The sequence below is a fragment of the Apteryx rowi genome, unplaced genomic scaffold, assembly GCF_003343035.1.
Source record: "Apteryx rowi isolate R43461 unplaced genomic scaffold, aptRow1 scaffold_29, whole genome shotgun sequence".
NCBI lineage: Eukaryota > Metazoa > Chordata > Aves > Apterygiformes > Apterygidae > Apteryx > Apteryx rowi.
In genome coordinates, this window is record NW_020449307.1 from 2,862,632 (window position 1) to 2,887,554 (window position 24,923).

The 24,923-nt window shown below is 37.9% G+C and overlaps 1 protein-coding gene across 5 annotated transcripts in view; it reads right to left on the bottom strand.

Annotated features, from left to right (window-relative positions):
• ESYT2 (extended synaptotagmin 2) overlaps positions 1 to 24,923 on the bottom strand; it is a 65,705-nt gene that overhangs the window by 35,608 nt on the left and 5,174 nt on the right. For all 5 annotated transcript variants that reach the window (XM_026069233.1, XM_026069232.1, XM_026069231.1 and 2 more), the window contains 2 exons: positions 19,209 to 19,281; positions 18,273 to 18,362 (listed from right to left, as the gene is read on the bottom strand). In XM_026069233.1, coding sequence (XP_025925018.1) covers positions 18,273 to 18,362; positions 19,209 to 19,281 — 163 coding nt within the window. The remainder of the gene's footprint in view (positions 1 to 18,272; positions 18,363 to 19,208; positions 19,282 to 24,923) is intronic.

A 24,923-nucleotide genomic window follows, 5' to 3' on the forward strand; every position in this document is an offset into this window, starting at 1 on the left:
CTAGCTTGATTAAGGCTTCTGACCTTTCCTCTTCAATTCTCAGAAGCACTCTAAAAAAAAAGTGCAATCTTGATTAACGTAAGAGTAGAATTTTCTTGCAAAAGTCGCAGGCGATAGTTATCAATGGCTCACTGTCGCAGGATGGAATTCTGTAGAGAGCCATCCTGGGTGATGTCCTATTCATTATTTTCATTAATGAGGTATATAACAGAATAGAGACACCACCATGCAGAGAGGTATCGCGGAGCACACTGGGGGACAGGGAAAGAATTGAAGAAATCTTGATAACTGTAGCAAAACAAAGAAAGTACTACAAAACAGGGTGATATTCAAGGGGGACAAATGAAAGATTAATCAGCTGTACAAATGCAGGAGAGAAAACAACAGACTAGGCAGTAGCTCTGCAGAAAAGGCTCTGGGGGATTAGAAGCTAAACTGCAGTAAATGGTGCCATGCGCTAGCCAAAGAGGCAAACCGGGAGCAGTAAGCAGGAGGAATATAGCCTGTCAGATAAATGAAGCAATCCTTCCATTCTAGTCCATAATGATAATGCTCCAGCAGGGGCACAGCATGGTTTCCAGTGCCACACATTAGGAAACGTGGACCAATGAGGAACTCCATTTGAGAGTGGAAAAACTACCAGAGTCCTAGAAGACATGATCAACAGGGAAAGAATGAAGGACTGGGTTTGAGAGGAAGATGGAAGGAAGACCTAAATCAGTTTGCAAATACATAGGAAACTTTCAGTGAGACAAAAAACCATTCTACCATTAATGGGGTAGAGAAGAAAAGTATCAATAAGATTAGATACTGAAGTGAGAAAAATCCTCAGAAATAATTTATAGGGATTAATAGTGACAGCTCATTGCTATATCGTACATACTTCCTTCACTGAAAATCTTTAGAGAAGGTTTGACATCCTGCTATTACAATGCTATAAACGTACTTATTCTGTTTCAGTGCTGTTAGTGTTAACGACTGATTTCTGATGTCCTTTTCAGTTCTACAATCCTCTGATTCTAAATACGAAAAGTATTAGAATATTTCCATGTCTCCTTTTTCATTAAAAACATTCTATTAATTGCATACGAGGTAACTGAACAATATTAAGCAGCAAACAAATCCAAACCCACCCAAATAATAGGACCCTTCCAAATCCAACTAACCCTATCTAAGAATGACTGCATGAAAGAAAATGATAAAAGGATTTTGAGATTTGTCAGTTGAGAAACTAATCATGGGGGTTCAGTTAAACATTGAAACAAAAGATTTCTAGAAGCAGCTATGTTGCAACTTTATACAAAAACGCAAGAGGAATCACTCTTCATACATTTTCTATTTAAAAACTAGCACATACCATTCTTTATAAAGATCTATTAATAGTTTAATTAGTGATTTCCTTTGTGAATACTTAGGCTAAAGATAACACATAATACATGTGCTTACATAAGGAGCACTGTTACTTAATGTGCTTTTGTAGTAGTGGTCAAATATTTCAACAGCTTTATCTAGGAAGCACCTAGCCTAACTTTAACAGGCAATTAAGCAGAAAAATCAAGGAAGAGATAATTACAGATACTCATTACCCTTTCTTCTATGGTATAGTATTATGATTTAATAACTGCATATTCCAAAATGAAAGACAGCCATGGACCAAGGCAAAGAAGGCATCAAATATCTTGACATTTTCCATGTCCTTYGTCACCAAGTCCCCTGCCCCCAGCAGCAGACCCATACTTTCCCTAGTTTTGCTTTTGCTGCTGATGCTCCTGTAGAAGCCCTTCTTGTTACCCTTAACATTCCTCACCATATTCAACTATTCACCTCCAGGTAGGCTTTGGCTTTCCTGATCCCATCCTTACACGCACAGATACTTCTCTATATTCCTCCTGGGTCACCTGACGCTGCTTCCAACTGTTGTATGCTTCCTTTTTATATTTGAGTTTTGCCAAGAGATTCTTGTTCAGCCATGCAGGCCTCCTGCCACCTTTGCTTGATTAGGAAATCAAGCTCATGAGGACAGATTTTTCTTGAGCTTGGAGGAGATGACCCTTGAAAATCAAACAATCTCTCTTAGATCCTTCTTCCTTCTAGGATTCTATCCCATGGGATTCTTCCAAGCAGGTCTCTGAACAGGATGAAGTCTGCTCTCCTGAAGTCCAGGGTTGTGATCCTCCTTTTTGCCCTGCTCCCTCCTCACAGGATCCTGAACTACACCATCTCATGGTCACTGCAGTCAAAGCTGCCCCAAACATACATATCTTCCACCACTTCCTCCTTCTCTGCAAGTATGAGGTCCAGCAGAGCACTCCTCCTCATGAGCTTCTCAATCACCTGTATCAGGAAACTGTCAATGCACTCCAGAAACCTGGACTGCTTGCGCCCTGCTGTGCTGTCCCTCCATTAAAGTCCCCCATGAGGGCCAGGGGGCCTGTGAACATGGGGTTTCTTCCAGTTGTCAGAAGAAGGCCTCATCTACTTCTTCCTGAGCAGGCAGTCTGTAGCAGACATCCACAACAACACTGCCTTGTTGGTCTGCCTGCTAATCCTGACTGACAAACTCTCAGCTGGCTCACCGTACATCCCAAGGCAGAGCTCCATGCATACCTACTGCTCTCTTAAAGGGCAACTCCCCCTCCTCGCCTGCCTCTCCTAAAAAGCCTATATCCATCCATTGCAGCACTCTAGTTGTGTGAGCTATTCCACCACATCTCTGTGATCCCATTAAGATTGTAGCCCTGCAACTGTATGCAGACCTCCAATCCCAATATTTGTTCCCATGCTGCATGCATTAGCATACAGGCACTTCAGATATGCACTCACTCATGCTGATTTTCCAGAAAAGGTAGGAGAGCTTTTCCCATAATGTCCTGTAAGTATTTCCTTATTTATGTGCATACGCTTGAGGTGACCCCACTTCACCCCTGTTTTGTGTCAGGACTGGAGAGAACATCACCTGAGCCACCATACCCTTGACCATCAGCCCCAGAGCCACATAGTTGCACCTGATATGTTCCAGATCTCCCTGGCAGTATCACTGCTGCCCACGTGGAAGAGAGTAGGAGTAGTAAACTGAGGCCTGAAGAAGCTTTAGCAGTGTTTCCAAAGTCCCAAATTCGAGACCCAGACAAGCAGCAAATCTCCCTAGATGACGGGTCAGGACAGCAGATGGGGACCGTCCATCCCCTGCAGCAGGGAGTAACTCACTACTGTCACTTGCTGCTTCCTCCAGGTGCTGCTGTGTGGCTCAGGATCTGCCAGTTCAAACACTGTTTGACAAAGCTCCCAGCCCCTCATCTGCTATGTGGGCACTGAATCTATTCTGGAGTTGCAAATCTGCAGGTGGAGCAGGAGCCATCCTTCTGGTGTCAGAAAGCTTCCAGCCTTCGCCATCATGGGAGAATCCCATCCAGCTGTCTCCAAAAGTTCAGAGGTCCTGCCTCTCATCTGTCAGTCTCAGATACTATACAGAATCACACTAGATGCCTATGTCTAGGCAAATGAATTGAGCCTAGTTTACTCGTTCATATCCTTTTTTCATATCTGAGACCACACTGTCAGAATCTTAAAAGTAATAAGTATTATCGTTAGTTCCTATTAGGATTTGCTGCAGTTTGGGTAGCTTAAAAACCTGTTACTCAGTACAGAGACTGCAGATTTTCATCACTGTTTAGTTGAAAGAATGATCATTGGCTTCAGTGCCATTTTTTATTCATTATCTTTTTAAAAATATTGCAACTTAACACTAGTTTTTGCACACTTTCCACCAGAGAACCAGCAGAAAAAAAGAAGGGGGGGGGGAGGAATTGTTTTTAATGGGAAAAGGCTAGCCCACCTTATATACACTGCAAGAAAAAGCATGCACTTGAGCAGGTAATACAGAGGAGCTAATGTGCTCTGAAATTCACCTCACTACTTACCACAGTTACTTGATTGCATATCCATATTCTAATAACCAATATACCGAAAGTTCAATAGTACATAGGAATGTTCCATATACTTCTAAATAACACCGAATTTTAGAAAAGCCTGTTAAGAGACTTGGGTAATCAGTCTCATTTTTGAACAAAAATGCTGAAACCATTTGCCCAGTTTGCTCAAGAGCCAGTGTTCACACCAGAATTCAGCCTTTCTTTCTTCAGATTTTTACTCTTAGAATACAAAGCCTTCATCAATTATGAGTCAGGCTGTCAGCCAAGCACTTAGAAGTTGTGCATGAGAGAGATTAAGAAAACAGTAGTGTAATTAACATTTTCAGCAAGGGAATGCAGAGTTAACAACAGAATTGGAAGAGCTCCACTTTAGGTAGGTGAGAGGCTCAGCCTGCGAAGGCATATCTATTTATGGAATTTCTAGCAAGGCTAAATGGCAGTAATATGTTCCAGAAGTGGATGCAAACTTACCTATAACTCGTACGTTATGCTAAAGTCTTTTTTTTTTTTTTTAAAGGGTGTTATGACTTCTTTTCTACATGAATATCAATTTAAAACTGACAGGTTTTCATTTCTAAATGCAAGGAAAAACTGTTACAAAGTCATTTGTTGTAAACCTTTGGAGCTATTTTACATTGGTATGAAATGAGCTAAGTTTCATTTGTACAGTTCTATAATAACACAAACTATATGCTAGAATACACAAATTGTATCTATATTTTAAAAAAAGTTAAGTTGAGCATATTGTTCTCTGAAAGTTAATTGTGTAAATGATCATTGTATGCTCCTAAATCTCATGCTCATTCTTACTCTGAAAAAAAAGTAAGAAAAAAGTTCTTAAACCAGTATGAAGAACCCAACTTAACATGAATAACTATGGCTTTGTATTACTTCCACAATCCTGCAATCCCACAAATGTTTAAAGTAATTTTACATACAAGTAGATGGGTAGTAGCTGATAAGGCTAGCTGCAAGTTGTGTTTTCAGACCAGTGCTTGTGTTCTGATAACACTCACTCAGCATAATTTTGATAATAACCTAACTTAAAGTTTTGAAATTACATCACACCTTATAAATCTATGTAGAGTAGTAGGACTCTGGCAGATGGAATTTTGTACTGTTTAAAATTTATTGTTTATTACATGATTGATTCCTAATTTTTTATTTATTCATAGGAGGATTACACAGTGAATATACACCATAAAAATCTGAAAACAAAAAAAGTTCCCTAAAGCATTCATATCTGCATGACTCATTTAGCGGTTTTACATAATGATATTTCCAGAAAAAATGGAAAATGAGAAAATACTTGCATTTCCTTTTGATTTTTTTTCGGTGGTGCTTTTTTTCTAGCACCTACAGTACTCCCTTATGGCTTTCTGCTTGGCATATTGCGTACAACTGTTAACACTACAGAATCCTTCACTGTCTTCAAAAAGACTCAACCAAATTAAATGAATTGAGAAATATAATGCATGTTGAAATTCATCATTGAGAAATATCTCGTACACTGGACTGAAACATAATGTTTTTTGTATTAACTGCAGCAACTCAGAACAAAACAACGAACCACCTACCAATGAGATATCACTGAGTACAACTGAAAGATTTTCAGTTAGTGTGACCAAAAAGCATTCTAAAAAGTTGCAATGTAGAATATCAAATGCATATAGTGCAATGATAAGACCTCACTGTCAATACTTTGAGTATTATTACACACCTCTTCTCACAGACAACACAACCAAGTTCATCCTATCATCTCTGTTTAGACTCCATTAAGCCACGGAGCATGGAAAAAATAATCGTGCAAAGAAACTGAAAAATTATTGCCATTTACTGTGGCCATTTAGAGAAGAAATACAATTAGTGCATATAATATCAGAAACTTTCATTCACCCTCTTATTGGACGGGAATAGTTACAATGAAGGGGCTCAATTTCAGAACCGTTAAATGCTTTTCCATTCAAAGTTGGAGCTAAGAAAGTCAGGAAACATTACTAAGGCTAAGCACTTTACAGGATTAAAAGAAAAGTTGTGCAAATAAATCTTAAGCCATGAAATGTTTTAGAAGGGATATGAGCCTTCAAACTCCAGGCATAAATCAAACTTTTAACTATTTGGGCTTTGAAGGTACGTTTTTTCCTACATTTGCCCACTACAGGGCTTCCTTTCCAGGTTTATCTGGAAGAACCGGGAGTAACGGGAAATATAACTGACACCACTGCAGTACCACAAACTCTCTAATCTTAATTTATAGCGATTAGTGACACAGAAATTTTCTCCTTTTTGTGTATTGCTTTCACATGAAGTCCTCTCAGAAAGGCTGTTCCGGATCTGCACTTTTGGCTTCCAAACATAATCAGACTCCAGAATAAAATACAACTTTTGTAATGCAAGAAAAGAACAGCTTTCCAAAAAACACCACCAAGTTCTGATCAAAAAGCTTGTATCTGCTGTATCTAGAATAGAAATTAGCACTGATGTCAGTGAAGCTCACAGTAACTAGAGAAGTAGTCAAATCTACTGTATTGCTTCATCCGCAAGTTAGAGCCCTTCCAGTCACGGTCGGCCAAATAACAGGGGTCTTCGTTTCATATTTTGAACATCATCATATCATAGCTTGCAGGAGGGGAAACAGACTTCTAATTTCTGATAGAAAGTTAAAACAACATCACCAAGTTTTCAAACAAAAGTGTCCTATAGTGGAGAAAAAGGAAGTAAACAAAAGATTGCCAGCTGATGAATCATTTTATGAAATACTGAATATAGGAAATTCCATACTTAAAAGCCACCAACTTGACCTATAAATGTCAAAAATAGTTTAACAATGTAATTTCCTTCTCCATCACCACTTTGAGCAATATATAATTCTCTTTCTTTAGCTAAATTTAAGGAATGCCAGCTGGTTCTCTGCAGCCAAACTAACAGGGCACTGGAAAGACTGTGTTCAGAATCTGTCACCAAGTGAAACTCTGCCAGTAGCTGGAAAGTGCTGTGTCTTTCCTCAGCTCATTACAACCGAGAGAGGTGCCATGCCTTGCAAACAAACAGACTGTTACCCAGCCAGCTCACTGGCCTGGAGAGGGATTTCAGACGCTGGTTACAGTTTCTAATTAGCTAGTATGTGCTGTCATATTAGTCAAAGTTGTTTCAACTCTTTCTCTGCTCCCATCAGTGAAAAAAATTAACCGTTTGTCCTTGAAAACCAAGTACTTTGTGTCTTACCAAAAACGAATGCACCACATTCTAAAGTGTACTCATACCAAGCCACATAACAAAAACCTTCTTACTCCTATAAATCCTTTATTATGTACTTTGGGGAAAAGGAAGAGGAATATAAAATCTTTAGGTGAGGAACCAGTGATTGTCCAACACTGTGAATATCTTAAAGCAGATTCGACAAACACGTTCTCACAGCCTACAGTGACTTTGCTCCTGTAGCTGACAAAGCCCTGAAGCGTATTCCCCTACCCAAAGCCAGTAGCAGCAAACACGGCCCGGTACCGAGCTCACGCTAAACAGCCTGTTGGGGCTTACTGGGGCTGGCCCTGAGCTAGTGGCAAAGGCAGACAGAGGGGTGTGGAGCCAGGAGGCTGATACAGGCGTCGACATACAGTAAAAGAAACAGCTTGGAACTACTAACACACAAAACAGGACTATCGATATGAAGCGTTCACAGGGAAAAAGTATGGCTTTTATTTAATTGTTCGCACTTTAACATGTGAATACTTTTCTTAAAGAAGAACAACCGGACAGCAGAAAGGAAGGAGAGAGACTGCTAGTTGCTCTGTCCTGGGCTACTGGATGTCCGATTGGGGGACCGTCTAGTTAAGAGGCCGAAATTACAGCTCTCCCGAGAGCAGCCAAACCTACCCAGCAGAGGAGTGTTTAGGGTGAGACAGGCAGAGAATTAGAAGCAATACCAAACTATAAGACTTTAACATGAGAACAGACAGTGGGAAGTCTGAGGAGAGCGAGAGCAGCTAAAGAGCAAGGGCTGTTGATCTAGCACCTTCTCCTTTCCTTTTTGGGGGTCCTTGTGCCTCGCAAATAGAGAAATATTCAAAAATAGTTTTCAAACTTTACTAGCTCATTCTAACTCAAACATTAGACCTGAGTTCTGTTTTAAAAGCTACCTTGATCTATTCTTTTTTAAATAAAACTCAGTGATTAAGAGTGTTTTGGGGTACCTCAGAACCCTGGCTGACTTTTGGTTCCATCACAGGTTAATATAATTTTGGAATTTATCAAATCAAGCATTCCTCTAGGACTGGACATGATGTTATAATCATGCTGCATATCATGTTATGTGGTGGAAATCCTAGTATAAGGTATGACTTCCAAGTATTTACTGAATTTGATCTGGTATTTATAAACAAGATAGTGTAGTGTTATATACTGAATATTAACTAAGATCCAGGCTCTACTGAAGTCAAAAGGCATTTCCCATCAATTTTAATAGGACTAGGATTTCAGGAAAAAAATTACCATCATCTATAGCATGTTTACAACACAGCTTAATCTGTGTCTACAGAAGGGAAGTGCTAAATTCCACTGCAAGACATTTGATATGTCTAGTTCCCTAGTAAAGAGTATTTGCCCATATAGATGTGAAAAAAGATCAAATACTAACAGCTGCATTTAAAAATTTTACAAGGATTATGTCTCACTGAAAGTTACAGCAGCATTTTTCAACTCTTCCTGTCAAATAAGCGTTCAAGTTGATGTTTAAGGATAAGACTGCCAAATTCATTCCAGCTGGTCAGCCTTCAATTTGCAAATCCCATATGAATAAAAATTTCAATCAATCCTTGTAGTAGTTTTCTTCCAAGATTTGGTCATCCTTAACTGAAGAACTGTAACTCTATGCTTCCTATTCTGATATAAGGTTTTTAGATACCTTTGCATGAATATCAACTACAGACTTGATAAATGATCAGCAGCAAAGAATTTAAATCCACATATTGTGAACTATGCTTCTAAGTTTGTAGAAGGGGGGAAAATGCAGCATTTGTGGGGGGAGGACAGGGCACTCACCATTAGTTCCTCTGAATTAATATGCCAAAGATAACACAAGCTAACTCTGAATTACTGAAATTATGGAAGTAACTGTGCATTTCAGTGTGAAACAGAAATAGTCCATACTCTCGTTCCCAAGTTTTTCTTTGTTTACTATTTCTTTCCTTCCCTATTTCTTTTCACAGCATTTGAGATTTAAAAGCATGCTTTAAAAAAGCCCTCAAAACCATAAACTTTGAAATTCACCTACACAGCACAGTGGCAGAAGCATCATGAAAGGTGGAGAGTTTCCAAAGCTTATTCCAGAGAGATTGCTTTCAGAAAATAGAAAGTTCCCAGATATTCTTTATATGTGAGAGCAACAGAGATTTGGTAACATGCAGTGCTTATTACCATCACTTTTCCAGATGATTAAAGAGAACTGGTAAAACAAAGCAAAAGATTCTGCTGATTATCATAGTACTTTTTCCATGTCAAGAGACTGAAGAAATTCAGGAGCATATAATGTGCAAAGCAAATTATTCAAATTCACTGTTGGAGCAATAACCATGCAGATGTCACAGCAATCACAAAGCTCTACTTCAATCTGGTACTCCATTAATGAGCAAAATGCAACACAAAACAACTGTTAGGATGCAGAAATAGTAGATAAAACAGTAGTTCTCAAGTTCATATATATTTAAACAAACAGTAATAGAACAATCTTTAAAACTGTATGAAGGTCAACAGACCGAAAAGTTGGGATTTTAACTAAGAAGAAAAATGAGGAATACAAAATAACAAATAGAAAAGACACACTTATTCACCTTTTCTTAAAATACAAGAAACAGAACATTTTAAAGATGTGACTTACACTTCAATTTATTATTTTTTTAATTAAAAAAAGCAAAGTCCAGCAAGTAGTGATCCTTTAAAACTCTCTGCTATAACAAGCCACTGAAGATAGCAGACAGACCTGCTTGACTGCTGTCTATATACACTTACAGCCATGACAACACAGATGACTGAACAGAATAGAAAAATAAACTGAGCTGCATGGCATGCAAGTGGAACTAACTACTGCCTTCAGTCCTGCACCAAATCTATTTGTTTTGTGATATTCAGGAGAATGTGTTACAGAAAGTTTAAAAAAAAAAAAAAAAATCCCTGCAGCCTATAAGATAGGCTAAAAAAATCTGATGAGCATTTCACATGTTCAGTGTTTTCAGTATCCTACATGCCTTTACAGAGTGAAAAGAATGTAAATGTGCTGGAACACAGAATACACAGTACCATTACTGAATTTTATAGAAGCACAAAAGGCAGACTCTAAACACTGCCAACCTTGTGGCTTGACTTGGCTGCCATAAGCACTGCTAATTCTCAGAAGAAAAGCCACAAAGGATTTTCAAATGTTGATGCACAATTTCCTGTAAATCAAGATATGGTAGTAGTAGATTTGTGCAGGACAAATTTTAGCTCTGCTATGGGGAGCAATGACAGAACTCCAAGGGATAAGTTCCATTTCTTCACACATTTATTATAAGATGTGGACTAACACATCCTCCTCGATTACTTGTGAATGGTCATGCAGCAATACAGTAACATTTGTCTGTGTTACGAGAACACAGCCCATTAACATACACACTGCTAAACTGCTGACATACTGTAATAATTTAGCAAGTAACATTCTCCAGTGTATTTTCCCAGCAATCAGTAAACATTTAACTAGGTTTCTCAAACAAAGCTTGACTACACAAGACTCCAGAAAGAAGAAATTTCATAGTTTTCATCATTGTTATAGGAAACACAGATGGACAGGATGCATCTTTGCACAGGAACTATGTTTAATAGTAGCAGGTTTTTCAGTTTTAACTGCCCAGAGATTTAAGTGAGAAAACAGCTACAGAGATAAGATATGTGGTTGTGAGGGTAAGAAACAGGAAAGTTTTTGCATTCAGAGCGACCAGGTGAAAGATCACAGGTGGTCTTATAAAAACCCCATATATCTTTGCATTCTTCATAGTGTCAAATAGTCAAAGCTACAATCCAAGCCGATTCCTTCTATCTCCTACTTCCTTTTTTCCTTCTACCAGTGCATTTCTGTTCATACCCTCACACTAGTATTGACACTCTCCCGATTCGTTAGTGATGCAGCTACAGATGCTAAAAGACATCTAAAGGACAGTAAACTAGTCACTTCTCCTCCCTGTGTTTAATATTCTGCCACCTTACCTCCCTGAACCAGCTTTCTTCAGGAGCAGAAGTTTCAGCACTAGTGTAAGGGAGACAGGATAACATGGAACAGGAGGAGGGCATAGGGAGAGGAGGGTGTTCTGGAAGTACCAGCTGAGTTTTACTTCAACTACCCTGAAACCATCCCACCACCCAGCAAACACGACAATTACAAAAATTCAGGTTATAGCTAACTGTAAGTATACAATGTAACAGTACAAATCATTTTCATTTTGTGAGCAACAAGACTAATTCCCAGCCAGTATTATTATAATAGCACATAAGCTCCAGAACTTATCCAGGTGTTCCACAAACCCCTTTAAAAGAGGTTGAAAAGTTCTGAAGCAGATAGTTGTAGTCTCGTATATTCTGAATGCTTTTTTGATCAACTAAAAGCAAATCAAACAACATTCTTCTACATTCTGCACAATCACTCTATGCTACGGTCTTTGTCAGACATTTTTCACTAGTGCATATTCTTGGTGCAAGCAGTCCTTTTGAATCTAATTTTCTTCAGTACTTATAACCTTGAAAATCATATCCAGTACTAAATTTTTCAAAGACAGCCCATACTAAATGCAATTATACCAATATCAAATAAACTACAACCACAGGATGGAACTCATCGGTAAAGTGGGTAGAGAGCAGAGCAGTGCTCAAGTCAGCAATAAGGTGGGAGGCAAGAGCATGAATATAAAAATGGGAGTTTTGAAAAAGTTCCTTTTCCTTGAAGGTATTCTACTTCCCAGCCTTTTCTTTTATTTGTTTTTAAAAAGAAAGGGGTGGTGTGAGGACATATTTTCAATATTAAGTATGCCACTAAATAATGCACTTCAATAACTGAACCAAAACCAAAATAATTAACTTACTATGTGATATTTTGTTCTTACAGTAAAAGATAACTACACTTCCAGTTCCAAAGAGAACCAGAATATATGTTCAATATACATTATGTTAAAACAGGGAGAAGTCATGCAAAAAACCTTATAAATCCTGGCTATTACACAGTGCTAACTTATCTCTTTAGCACTGAAACACAGAGACTTAAAAGAAGTTCAAACATTAGAATGCAGATTTCTCTCTCAAAATCCCTCACATATTTGGACATATTTTGTAAGCTGATAAGACTATCCCCTTCTTCACAATAACAGCAATAAAATCTAATATTTAAAAAGTTTATATAAAGAGTTCTTGCAGCATCAAAACTCCATGCATTACTCAGAAATACGAGACACTGGCAAACTCATTAAATGAGTATGTTCAGAACCATTAATTTAGGCAGTGTTGCCTTATATAGTCATTAAGGCCAGCAAACAGATGATACAGAGCAAGTGGAATTGTTGCCAGTTACTGTAGACTGGAAAATATGAGAACAAATTCTGTTGCTAGCTGCCAACTAATTCCTCCTCTTCTCTCCTAACAAAAATACTGAAGAAAAGCTTTTCTTGGCTGCAGCCACTTGCTCTCTAGTAAGGGGACAGAATTTCATTATAGAAACATAACTGCTATAATAAGCATTATTTTAGATCTTGCTACAGAAGTTAGAAAAATGAACACCCAGAACCTCCTCTTCCCTCCCCTCTGAGAGGTGTCGGGGGGGGGGAGGAATTTGCTTGGAAAAAGTAAACATGCATGTATAATTGTCAAAATCATGGAGTAACTTGATTCACAGACAGATTTTTTTTGAACAGCCCACATTTAAGTTTGTTTGGACCTTGCCCACTAGCTCATTTTTTAAATGAAAGGAGGGTGAAACTAATACTTCCAATGATTTTGTAATTGGATACTTTGGGGGGGGTTGATTTTTTAACTTTCATGCTCTAGTCTACTTCCCACCTTTTTTTGTCCCACTGAGTCAACTGGACTGCTACTGAAGTGGCATGGGGAGAGGAGTAATGACAAAATGATTCTGGACAAAGTCTTTCCCAAAGTGACTTGTTCAGAAAGCTACTGACCATGAATGAGAGGTCTTTTATCTGAGGCATTTTTAGTTTACGATCTAGGTGCAGGTTGTCTCAGTCAAGTATTTAGCAAATGTGCATCCATATCTCTTAATTACAACACTTTGGTTTGCGAAGTAAACATTTCTAGTAATTTACTTAAAATATAAAGGATTTTAAGGCAGTGAATGATTGATAATGAAATACACACTTGCCTTTGAAGGATAGGAAGAACATGCTCGTGCTGCAATGCTAAGTCTTTAAGCTGTCCCTCTACCATCTTTCAAAACAAGTAAAAGTAAAGAAATGAGGACATCATATACTCAGCTATAAATCTTCCATGTGCTAGTTCTCTGATCTCCAAGAGACTCACCCTTCTGTAGCACTGTGCCTAACCAGCAACACTCCTAAGAATCTACTATAAGAAATATTTGTATGGCTTATAATTATTGCTTAATTTCTGGCTGTACCTCAACAGATTTGCATTAGACTGTATGTGCCCACTAACCAAGACTTACAAAGCATCAAACGGAGTACTTTCTTCAACCATACTATGTAAAGGGTTACATGTGACAAACTAATCTAGTTAACTTATGTTAGCAAGAACATTCATATTAATACATATAACATTACCATTTTTTGGCAAGATGACATTTAATAGCCATTGTGACGGTGTGCTCCTTCCCCCCCCCGCCCTAATGTCCTCTCTCCCCCTCAACCTGACCTCCCTGTAAACAGCACGTAGGCAGGGGCTAATTGAGCATGCGCCAACTAAGGCCTGCCTAGCATGCAAATATGACTACAAGTCAATCATCTCCCCCCCATAAATAGGGGGCAGCCCAGAGCCCATGGAGCTCTCCTGCACAGCAGCGGGCTGCACTGCAGAACCTCCTCTTGAGCAGGGACACCTCTCAAGGTTACTTCTCGAAGCTGAGAGATTCCTTACCCATGACAGATCCTCGGTAAGTGATTGATAGCATGCTGAACTTTTGCAAACTTCGTGAAACTTTGCTGAGTTATATCTCTGTCTAAGGGATTATGTGCACAATTAATCATAAACCGTTGACCAAGTCTGAGACTAGGACTGGATCCAGCTGCACCTAGGCTCCTCTCAGAAGGAGTCTAGAAAGCAAGGGAATCCTTTCCAAACCTTGTGACTCAATGGGAGGGTCTCTGTTGCATGTGCGTCTGACCCTGTCCTTCATGCAGTAAATAACTGAGTGAACCTTGCCAACTGAACCTCGTTAAATCATTCTTATTTATGACTGAACTTTGTTAAGTTGCTGTCTTACCGCAATAAACATAGTGCTGCTTCCCTCTTATGAGGGAAGTGCATCACTCCTCTGCGAGAGCCATCAATTTGATTATTTCTGTCCCCACTTACCGGGGCTAAAAGGTGACTGGTAAGACATCTAGGAGTACCAGAAATGTAAGATTAGTATAAACGCTACTAGCGAATGATGTTGGGAGTGGAAAACAGAAGAAATGTCAGGACCTGCTTGGGGCAACCAGCACAGTTGTTGCTGTCCACGCAAGCTGAACTCTTCTCCCTGCTCCTCCAGAAGAGATTATCTGCATTTAACCTGCTTATTGGAAATGGCCCCTCTAATAAGCTATGCATTGAACTGAGTCTGGAAATTGTTTGGGAGAACACCAAATAGCAAAATAATGCCAGAGAGCACACTAACAGTTAAACAGCACAGACTATGACAAGGCAGTGCTCAACACCTGTTTAGTTTGCTAGTATAAACATGACCACCATGAACAGATGCCCGACACTCACACTGCTCAAGCACAAGGGCAAAAAGGAAACAAAACCAAGCAGTTCCTGATGTTTAGACTCATTTCAAAGAAAGGTATGGAAATATAAATTTGGTTCATCTTAATTTATCCGCTCCAACCCTCTCCAAATAAGGGCAATGACATCATTTCAGTTTTGTATTAATTACTTCACTTTTACAAAAGAGCTCACTGAATTATCCATGAACCATTTCCTAATTCTTACATGCTTAACTCGGATTTAAGTCTACAGTCCCTCTACCCAATCCACATAAATGTGGAACAATCCACATAAAACAAGCAACTGATGCTAGAAGTTTTTCCTAGGACATACATACACACACAAAAATATCTTTTCATCAAATTAGAAAAAATTTACCATAGGACATTTGTTCAAAATAATTATTAATTATTATAAATAATTCTTACCAAAATAATAAGACAAAAAGCAACATCCAAACTCAGATAGACTCAAGAAAGGAATACAGCAAAAATTCAGAAAAAAAAAAAAAGAGAGAGAAAGAGAACACTAAAAAGTGATTTCACTGAAGAGTAAAATAACATGCCTTCTAAAACTATTCAAGTAAAGAATACCATCCCTATCCCTCCCTCTCTCCCCCCACCCAACAAAACCTGACAACTTCATGCTGAGGAAACCAAGACGATCAGTCAGACTATTTCAAGTGCCTAAAGCCATGCACTTGCAATCACAACTTAGCACAGTCTGAAACTGTTACACCTGACATCATAGGTTTTATTGGGTAATCTGAACATACTCAAGACAGAACCTTCCACTGAAAAATATACTTCAGAATAAGCAATGGAAACAATTAATTTCTTTGAAGGAGAAGTCTGTGCAACTTAAGAATTTCTATGATGTTCACATTTTCTATTAAGCCCTCTTACGGGTACTTATTAAAAGCAATACCAAACTTCAGGTCACTGAAACTGCCTCACAGACACACACACCCACAACAGCAAAGAATTTTCTGCCAGAGTACGTGCAATGTGTGCTATGTTCTTCATATTTTTCTAAAATAAGATCATTGTACAGATTTTGCAACATCTGTGGAAATTTCTCAACTCATTTTTATATCAAAAAGAAATTTCCTGCACATAGTAAAACCTACAGTAGAATTAATGTCATATTTTACAAGACTTAATTCAATAAAGAGGATGTAGAGTATCTATTGATTTGATAAATAATTACTCAATTTCAGACACAGAAAATTACACTTGCAACCTTTTGTTTCTCCTCTTCTACCCATGCTGTGCCAAGTTACCAACTGACATATAGTGGTGTTTGTCACCAAATCCAATCTGCGAGACTCCGGCTGCAGCTTTTGAAGTGAATCAATTATTGCAAGTCCCAACAATCCACTAGCTATAGTATCTTACCACAGTGCAGACTGAACTGATACAAGTGTTACATGTCTGCCATTTTAAAAAAGAGGAAGGCACTGAACTAATAAATTGTACAGCTAGAACACCCAGATTCCCAGCTTTCAGAGAGCATATTGGTTTCAAACTTTACATTTATATTTTAAAAAATAATATTTAACTTCAGCAAGGTATTGATAAAACACAGCCTCTCATGAAAAGCAACTGTAGCAAGTAATTTGCAATAAGCTAGAATTCAGAACGGTTTGTGGCATCAAAACCAAAACAAAACAAAAAAACCCACTTTCCTCAACTCCTTCATCTGAGTAATTCAAAGAAAATAAGTTTGATTCTTAGTTCTCTCTAAAGAGAGTCTTGAATTTAAATGTCTGGAGTGACTACAACCTTACTGAAATAAGTATTCCTCCTTTCATAAGGCTTCTGCTAGTTCCACATCAATTTGATGCCCGACTCTGTGATACAAATTGACATCGGCTGCACCAGAAAATCCCCAATCATTTTCACTGCTGTTTGTGTAATAAAGAACAGGGAAGTTAAGAAAAGATTTCAAAGGTATGACCATAGCACCATTCGATTTAGATAAAGAAATCAGTTTCTTCTACATGAAAAGGTGGTAAAACACAGTACAGTCTTATGCAAATGTTATAATACCTTGAAACTAACTTTTGTACATAATTATACTATTTAGAATAAAATCATTTTTTCATTATTAAAAAATATTTTGACCTTTATTAGGTTATGGTCAAGCCTTCTAGATAATGCCACAGGGAAAGAAAGCCCAGGATCTCACATTCCACAAGGCTTGCTAAGTTGGACAGGACCTCAAGAGAGCAGCTACATGCATGGTCCTGGCACAGCTAAACCCATGTCAATCTTAATGGATGCATGTTCAACCTGTTCTTAAAAGACATCAGCGACAGATTCACAGTCTCTCTAGGCAGCCTGCTGCAGTGCCATTCAGGCCTTCTCTCATTCCCCTTGTCCAACCTGAATTTTCCTTACTGCAGTTATTTGTTATCCTATTTTCCATGCATAGGCAGAACAGATTGCGTATTTCTTTTCTGCAAGAGCATTTCACATTTTTAAAAAATATGCTCTCCTCAGTCTTCTCTAGACTAAACAATTCCCATTCCTTCAGTCTGTGCTTAAGGGTCAAACTTATTCTCATACTCTCTACTTTGGACACGCTCCAATTGGTCAATACCTTTGCTGAAGTGCTGTACCTATAACTGMATATAATACGTCTTGCAGGCTCTCCTCTTGTTTACACATGCTAATCTAGCTATGCCCTTTTCATACCAGAGAGAAATTGTTGGCCCACATTTGTTTGGCTGTTTTTCCTGCCTAAACGTGTACTTTGAACTGGCACGTCTTCCAACTGAATTACATGATACCCTGACACACAACTTCTGCCACTGTCATGATTGATTTGAACTCCTATCCCATCTCACAACTTGATCAATCTGTTCTCATACTTGTGTCATTGGTAAATGTAAAGGTAATAGCTCATCCTAATATTTAGTATAAAAATTTTAATAGTCATATTGGGTAATCTAGATACACCTATTCTGATGTTAATTTGCGGTAACTAACACCAGCATGGTTTTTAAATCAGCTTTGCACAGATCTTTTGAAAGTTTTTCTCTAGCAGACTGTCAGGAAAAATGACATCAAAGGCCTTGTTACAAACAAGCTAGATGGTATCTATAGGTTTTCTCTTAACCATAAGGCTTATAAGGAAAAATCTGATGGCTTTGACCCAACACATTGCATAATTCCAAGGTAATCATTACTCATCTTGTTTCTTCTAGGCACTCAAAAAATTTGTTCCACTATTTTTCTGGGAAACCAAGTTGAACCAAAGGGCAGTGATCTCCTAGATTCTCCCCTTTGCTTCTTAATTCTTGCTCTATCATTTCCTCACTACTGTCATTAGCATTCTAGAAAGAGTAATAGAAATACAGAAGAGGGTTTTAAGTTTACTTACAGGTTTCCTAAGGAAAAAAAGGGATAGTGCTCCAATTAGGGGCATGTCTCCAATCAGCGGTTCCAGGATAACCCTCATAGTACCATGGATCTGGGAGGGGAAAGAAAACAATGCAACTGATTTTAAAACTCAAACTATATAAAGTCTGTTCACTCACATCCCTGATTATGGATGAATGTTATGCAAATGCATGTAGCTTTACGGGTCATCTAAATCCAAAAAAATTAATATAGGCTTTCAAATCCCTGTACATGGTAACATTCATTGAAATTATGCTGTGTAATGCTAGTTGTAATTGTGCTAAAAGAAAGAAATAGGTTATCATCCTATTATTCAATGGTTATCATCCATACAGTTCAATGTAAACACATGTGAGTGTGAGACAYGAGAAGTGAAACTGCATGGCACAAACCAATACAACAGCATCCATAGATATCAGAACAAAAGTACATAAATACTTATGGATATGTCAAGACAAAAAAAATCATATTTTTATTTTCTTGTTAGAGAAAGATCTGTTATCAGAAAGCACAGGAAACTTGAGGAACAATATCAGAAGACAAGGTTACCAATAACTAAAACTAATAACAATCCATCACTCAGTAGATAAAACAGAAATTTAAACTCCTTGATGGCCCTTATTAACCTGCACATCACATTAACATCAAGCTAATGCAAGTATTCATACTTGAAATTATCTTCTACGTTTACCGTAGAGAATGGTATAGATTTAAATCGCTTCTACATCTGAAAGGTTAAATCAGTAAGTTACGTCACTAAATTATAATGCATGATCAGTAAGCACAAAAGCAATAGGTCACAATAAGCAATGAAACAACAGAATTACTGGTTCTTTCTGGCAACCTGTAAATGATTTCATCAGAAAAACATGAAAATTACTGTATTTCAAAATCAAAAAGAAAAACTGAACTTCACCTGTATGCTTTTCACACCAGCTCTGCAGAAGTATCTCTTGATCTCCAAGTCAATTTCACAATTGCCAACAAAACTAAGATGGGGGGAAAAAAAAATCTATAAATTTCGTTTTCATAGACTAAATTGCAATACACTATTATATATTTTGTATCTCAGTCTAGGCATAAAGAAATGTATGTTAAAACATTAAAACTTAAAGTCAGATTGTGTTAAAAAAACAGCTCCACCCCAAAACATCATTATCACAAACCCTTAGAAATTAGGACTAAGAGGTATGTTATCATCTTTAGAAATGTACATAGGGGAACATACACATGTAGTCATACTTTTGGGAAATAATGGACACGTACAATACATACTTCATTTCAGGAAAGCTGCTTTATAGGCCTTGTCAACAGTATGTGCACTTGAACCCATTTTCATCTAACACAATCATAAGAACTACTAGACAGAGATCCTATTTTGCTAATAAAGCTTTCTGAATTACTCACACTTGCAAAAACAGCCATTTAGGCTGAAATTCAACATGCCGGGCATGCTGAGCTGGATAAACCACTAAGCAAGGTATAAGCCAAAACAGTTAAGCCCTTTCTGGAAGTGGAGGGAAAGCAGGAAGCAAATTAGGAAGTAACGTATTAAGAGCAATGGAAAGATTTTCTCTGAGCAGTTCTGGGATCCCATTTCTGGGAGCACCCAAAAACCAGACTGCCTGGGTAAAGAAAACGGAAGAAGAAGAACTGAGCAGGGAGAAGTGATAAAGCAGCTTAACCAAGGTCAGGGACTGCTGAAGAAAAAAGATTTTCTTCCTCTACAGGGCTCCAGATCCTGCAGTAGAACTGAGGCTTCCTCAAGTTTAACTTCTTTCTGCTGTTAGAACAACTGCAAAATTTCCTATTCTCTTTAAGCGTTGATCCAAACAGAGGATAATCACCTAGCACTGCTGTTACTCAGTTAGCTCAAGTAGCAGCAATGAATGGATGGTTTTATCAGCTACCTCCTGAGAAAACATGTAGATATTATTACTATTCTTCCAGCTTATACTCTGAAGCCCAAATAGCTACAAACAAAAATATTAAAAACATTTACAGTCTCAAAATCAATTACTTAACAAATGCTAGAGCTGATACACTTCAATCCTGGAATTCAAATTGCTTAAACACATGCATTCATTTTACAATATAATCTGTTTTTTATGATATTTGTACAGATTAAGCACTTTCTGTGATACCGGGAGCTCCTTATATGCTAAATAGCTCTGATGGATTACAATTTCATGTTTGAAATCTTTTCCTTTCTATGGTATACTGGAATGTCAAGGGTTAGTAAGATGAGGCTACAAATATAGGGTTGTCAATTAAAGTATTTTAAATATAGAATTGTATTAATTCTGAATCCTCCAGAAGTTTGTTATTTTCCAGGAGACCTACTATATAATAAAAAAGCTGTTTAGTGATGTTTAGGAGTCTGATGGAATCTTACTGCAGAAATGTCTATTAAATTACAATGCAAAAGGAATTGTTCTCATTGAGCCACTTCAAGATAAACTCAAGATAAACTAAACTACTTTCACAGCATGATCACAAAATGAAGTTGAGGGAGCCACACTGCATTCAGGATATCCATTATTTGGATCATCTGTAGTCTCCTCTGCTCTGTGTGTGATGGTGCTGTCAAGGTGATCTCAAGTAAATAGAAAGCATACCATGCCCTTAAACAGAAATAAACAATAGTACCAACAGTCTCACAACGTCCAACACTGGAATTAATTTCAGACTATACAAAAGGTAATTGTGCGCCCAGTCACTTTGCTGCACCGACCAGTTTGGGGATATGGAAGATGACAACACAACAGGAGCCTATGTGAAATAAAGGTGATCAAGGCTTCTTCTGGAAAGAAAGTAGTGTTACTGTAAAGTTTAAAAATTGATGTATAATTTAAAACTATGTATGAAAAAGTTTATAATGTGTGTATATATGTATATACACACACACACACATATACACACACACACAAGTATATATAACATGATGCAAAGCAGCAGCAAGATCAACTCAATTTGTGGCATCAGAATTATTTAGGTTATAAAGACTGTGAAGCAATAGGTTCATTTGAATAATAATACAATAACAAATTGAAGTAAAAATTGTATCTAAGGATATAAAGTCAACAAGTTGTGACCTTGTAATAAAGTCAGAGAAAACTTCATCCCCTGAGGTATTTTGCTGTGTCCATTAACATGCAGCACAGAATTTGACTCTAGCATAATATATAACTTAAAGGCTTATTTAGTAAGCACATTTTATACATTCAAATCATAATATCCCAAGAATTTATGATCAATGTAATGTACTGACCACAGAGAGAGATTACACTTTAATGAGGACAGTTGCATAAGAATATAAGAACAGCTGTACTTAATCAGACCAGAAGCATGTTTAGCACAGTATATTGTTTGTGGCCATTGTAAGCAACAGCATATATCAGGAAAAAAAATACTACTAATAGGGCAAACATATTTCCCAGATAACAGTGATCTGTGATTCAGCATTTTGGACTATTGTCACTATTTTAGAAGGTCTAGCAGAATGTCCCTCACAAGGATTTCTCTAATCATTTCTGAACTCATTTTTACTTCTACCTTCTGTAAARCTAATGGTAGTGAGTTTCTCAGTTTGTGACATGAAAAGATATTCCTGTGTGTTTTTAAATCTGCTGCCTAAAACTTTCTTTTGGTGCCTCCAGTTTTTTGTTATGAGAAAGTGACAAAATCCATTCATATGCTGTTAGCAAGTATTTCCTCAGTCTTTTCTGGCCTTCTTTACTACTGTTTATATTTAATTTAACAGAGTTTATGCTGTTTTTCTAACAATCCGCAATCTTTAATATTCGGAACTGTTTACCACTTCATGCATTTCAGCAAAAATAAATAGAAACTTTTACATTCTATTTATTGTTAAGCTAGTGTTAACAATCCATTTAAACTTGTTTATCTTTACTTGCTCAAGCAGTTTTCTGCACATCTTTGTCACCAGAAACAAGACTTTTGAATTTTAACACGAGTTTGGACAATGCTTGAGCATAAGGCTCACAGACTGATTACAACAGTTACTTCAACTTGTTTACAATTTGCAGAACAAAATGAGACAAATCACCCTACTAACTTGATATGGTGGGAGGTAAGGAAGGGAGTAAGAGAAAGCAAAATACTCTTTGCAAACGTGATCCTGAGACTGAATTTTAAATACATTTTCCAGTGACTGCTTCACAGATCAACTAATCAAGCTGCCTACAGGAGGAAAAGTAATTGTGTCCCGAGCAATGTGCAGGACCCAATTCAAAGGGTTCTGAAAAAACACTCTGAAGTAATGTTCATAATGTACTCAATATCCTTGCAGGCACAATAGAAAAACAAAACAAAACATACTTTTGTGATCAGTGATAAAAGCAAAAACCAAAAAAAAACAAACAGGAAGATGCACAAAAATGAGGAAGCCTGATAAAAATGCTAAAATAGCGCCTTGGAAGCACATTGAAACTATTTAAACACCCTGTATGGTTCAAAGCAAATGTATATACCCCTGTCACAAATGACCAACAGGAGAAAGGGCTAATGGAAGCCACCATGGTGAAAGAGCAGGATAAAGGAGAAATAGAAGAATGAACATGCTTCAGAAAAATTCTCCCCCCACCCAGCACACACACAGTTTGGCTTAATACAGCTATTCCTATGAAGCATGCTTAGAGATTTTGTCTTCCTGCCCAAGTGTATTTAGGAAATGAAGGCTAACACTTCTGAAGACTACTTAATGGCATTGACTGTACAATACTGAGGCCACTTACAGAAAGTCCCAACTTTTAATTTAATTTAATTTTTAAATGTAAACAAACTCATTTAATTAGAGATTGCTATCTACCAGGATAACTACTCAGAAGGTTATGAACTTTTTTCCAGCAGTTGAGCAGTAAAACTGTTCTTTACAACCTTGCTAAACTGAATTAAGGTTGATTCCCTAAGAAATAATTTAGGGTTGGGATCAGTATATAATTTTGTATCTAAACATGCCACAAACAATTTATCACAGAGCCTCTTTTTCTTCCCCTCTTACTACTGTCATAATCCTAGAGATAAACCCCTGGAGTACATATAGAAATCAAGCAGTAATGATTGATACTGGAAGGAAGGGCATCAGTCTGAAGCTTATATAGTGAGAACCTTTGAATAAGAGGCAAAGACAAGTCTTAATACAAACTGGCTCAGACAAAAATCACCAAAGGAAGTCCCTCAATTGCCAGAAGCTGTGACAGTCACTCCATAGTTCTCCTCCTCCTATTTTCTTTCTGGAAGATTATGCCACTGGCAGCAGGGACAGACTATTAGGCTAAACGAACCCTTACCTGACTCAGCACTACCGTCTGTATTAACGCTACTTCGAGGAATTTATTTCAGCCTTTTGGACTGGATTCTACTCCAGCTGCTATCACTTCTCTAAGTAGGTTGCAGTATAATGCAATGAGACACATGGCTGAAGATTTCATTCAGGTCTAGGAAATAGGACATTGTTCCTGGAATTCTTGTACAAACCTATTGTCCCTTTTACATTTATCTGCTGCACTCCAGGAAGAAACCAGGGAAAAAACAAAGCAAAACATCACTCCACAAGATTATTCCCACAGGAGACAAGAGTAAATCCACTTTAGAGGGAAGAAGTGATCTTGGAAGTCTTGTGCAAGAACATTTCAACTAGCCCACCATCTACTCTTCTACTTTGGTCCCTCAAATATCTCAAGAATGGCTCCCCCAAAGCAACTTCTCTGCACTACGTCCACACTAGCCAGATAAGTCCGTTTTCCTGAAGGACTCAAGTCTGAAGAGGTGAGGTAAGAAAAGCTGCTATCAAAAGTGGCAGCAAGACCAAAGGCAATTTTTCCTTTAAGGCTGACAGCATACTTCCAGTGAAACAAGCTCTCAAGGGACAACCCTGTCTCCACTGCATTTTCTCCAGCAACACCAATCCCTGATCTGACTAGCTCCCTTTTTCCCACAGAAATGAAGTGATTCAGTTCAATACAGATTGGGCCCTGCTCACAGAGGTAGCCAGCCTCCCCACTATGAAACCCAGGAAAGGATGCAGCAGAAGATATAGATCTTTTAATACTCTGGGGGTCAGCTCTGACAAGTCTACAGTCTTCAGCAAAGCTAAAACTTAGATAAATTATTCAAAATTAAGAATAACCAAGCTCAAAGTTTGGAATTGACCCTGGAAAACAGGAGCTGAGAGGCCTGGCTATTATCTTGGCTACTGCCAGGGAAGCAAAAAGAAATGCAGAAGGCTGCTCTTTGCTGGATCATCGGTTACAGACAAATCTGGCCTCTCCATAAGCTACAGACAGGCAGAAGTAGTCACTGTAACACATATCTGTGACTGTTAAATATAAAAATGTTGCTGGATTCACTGACTGTACTTTCAAAAAAGCTCTGTGACTGCAGATAGTGCCAAGAAAAGATTTTGGCAAACATTGGGTAGATCTATTTATAAACCTATACAAAAGGGGTCATGACGAAAGGGCAAAGAAACCTGAAGCAGCCGAGCATGTATAATGCCAGAGCAATTAATATATAGATTTACTTCAATTGATGGTACGAGCACAAGTACTTCAGTAGGTATGATTCACTTTCTCCAATACCAGGTCTTTAAAGAATCTAAGTAACTGAG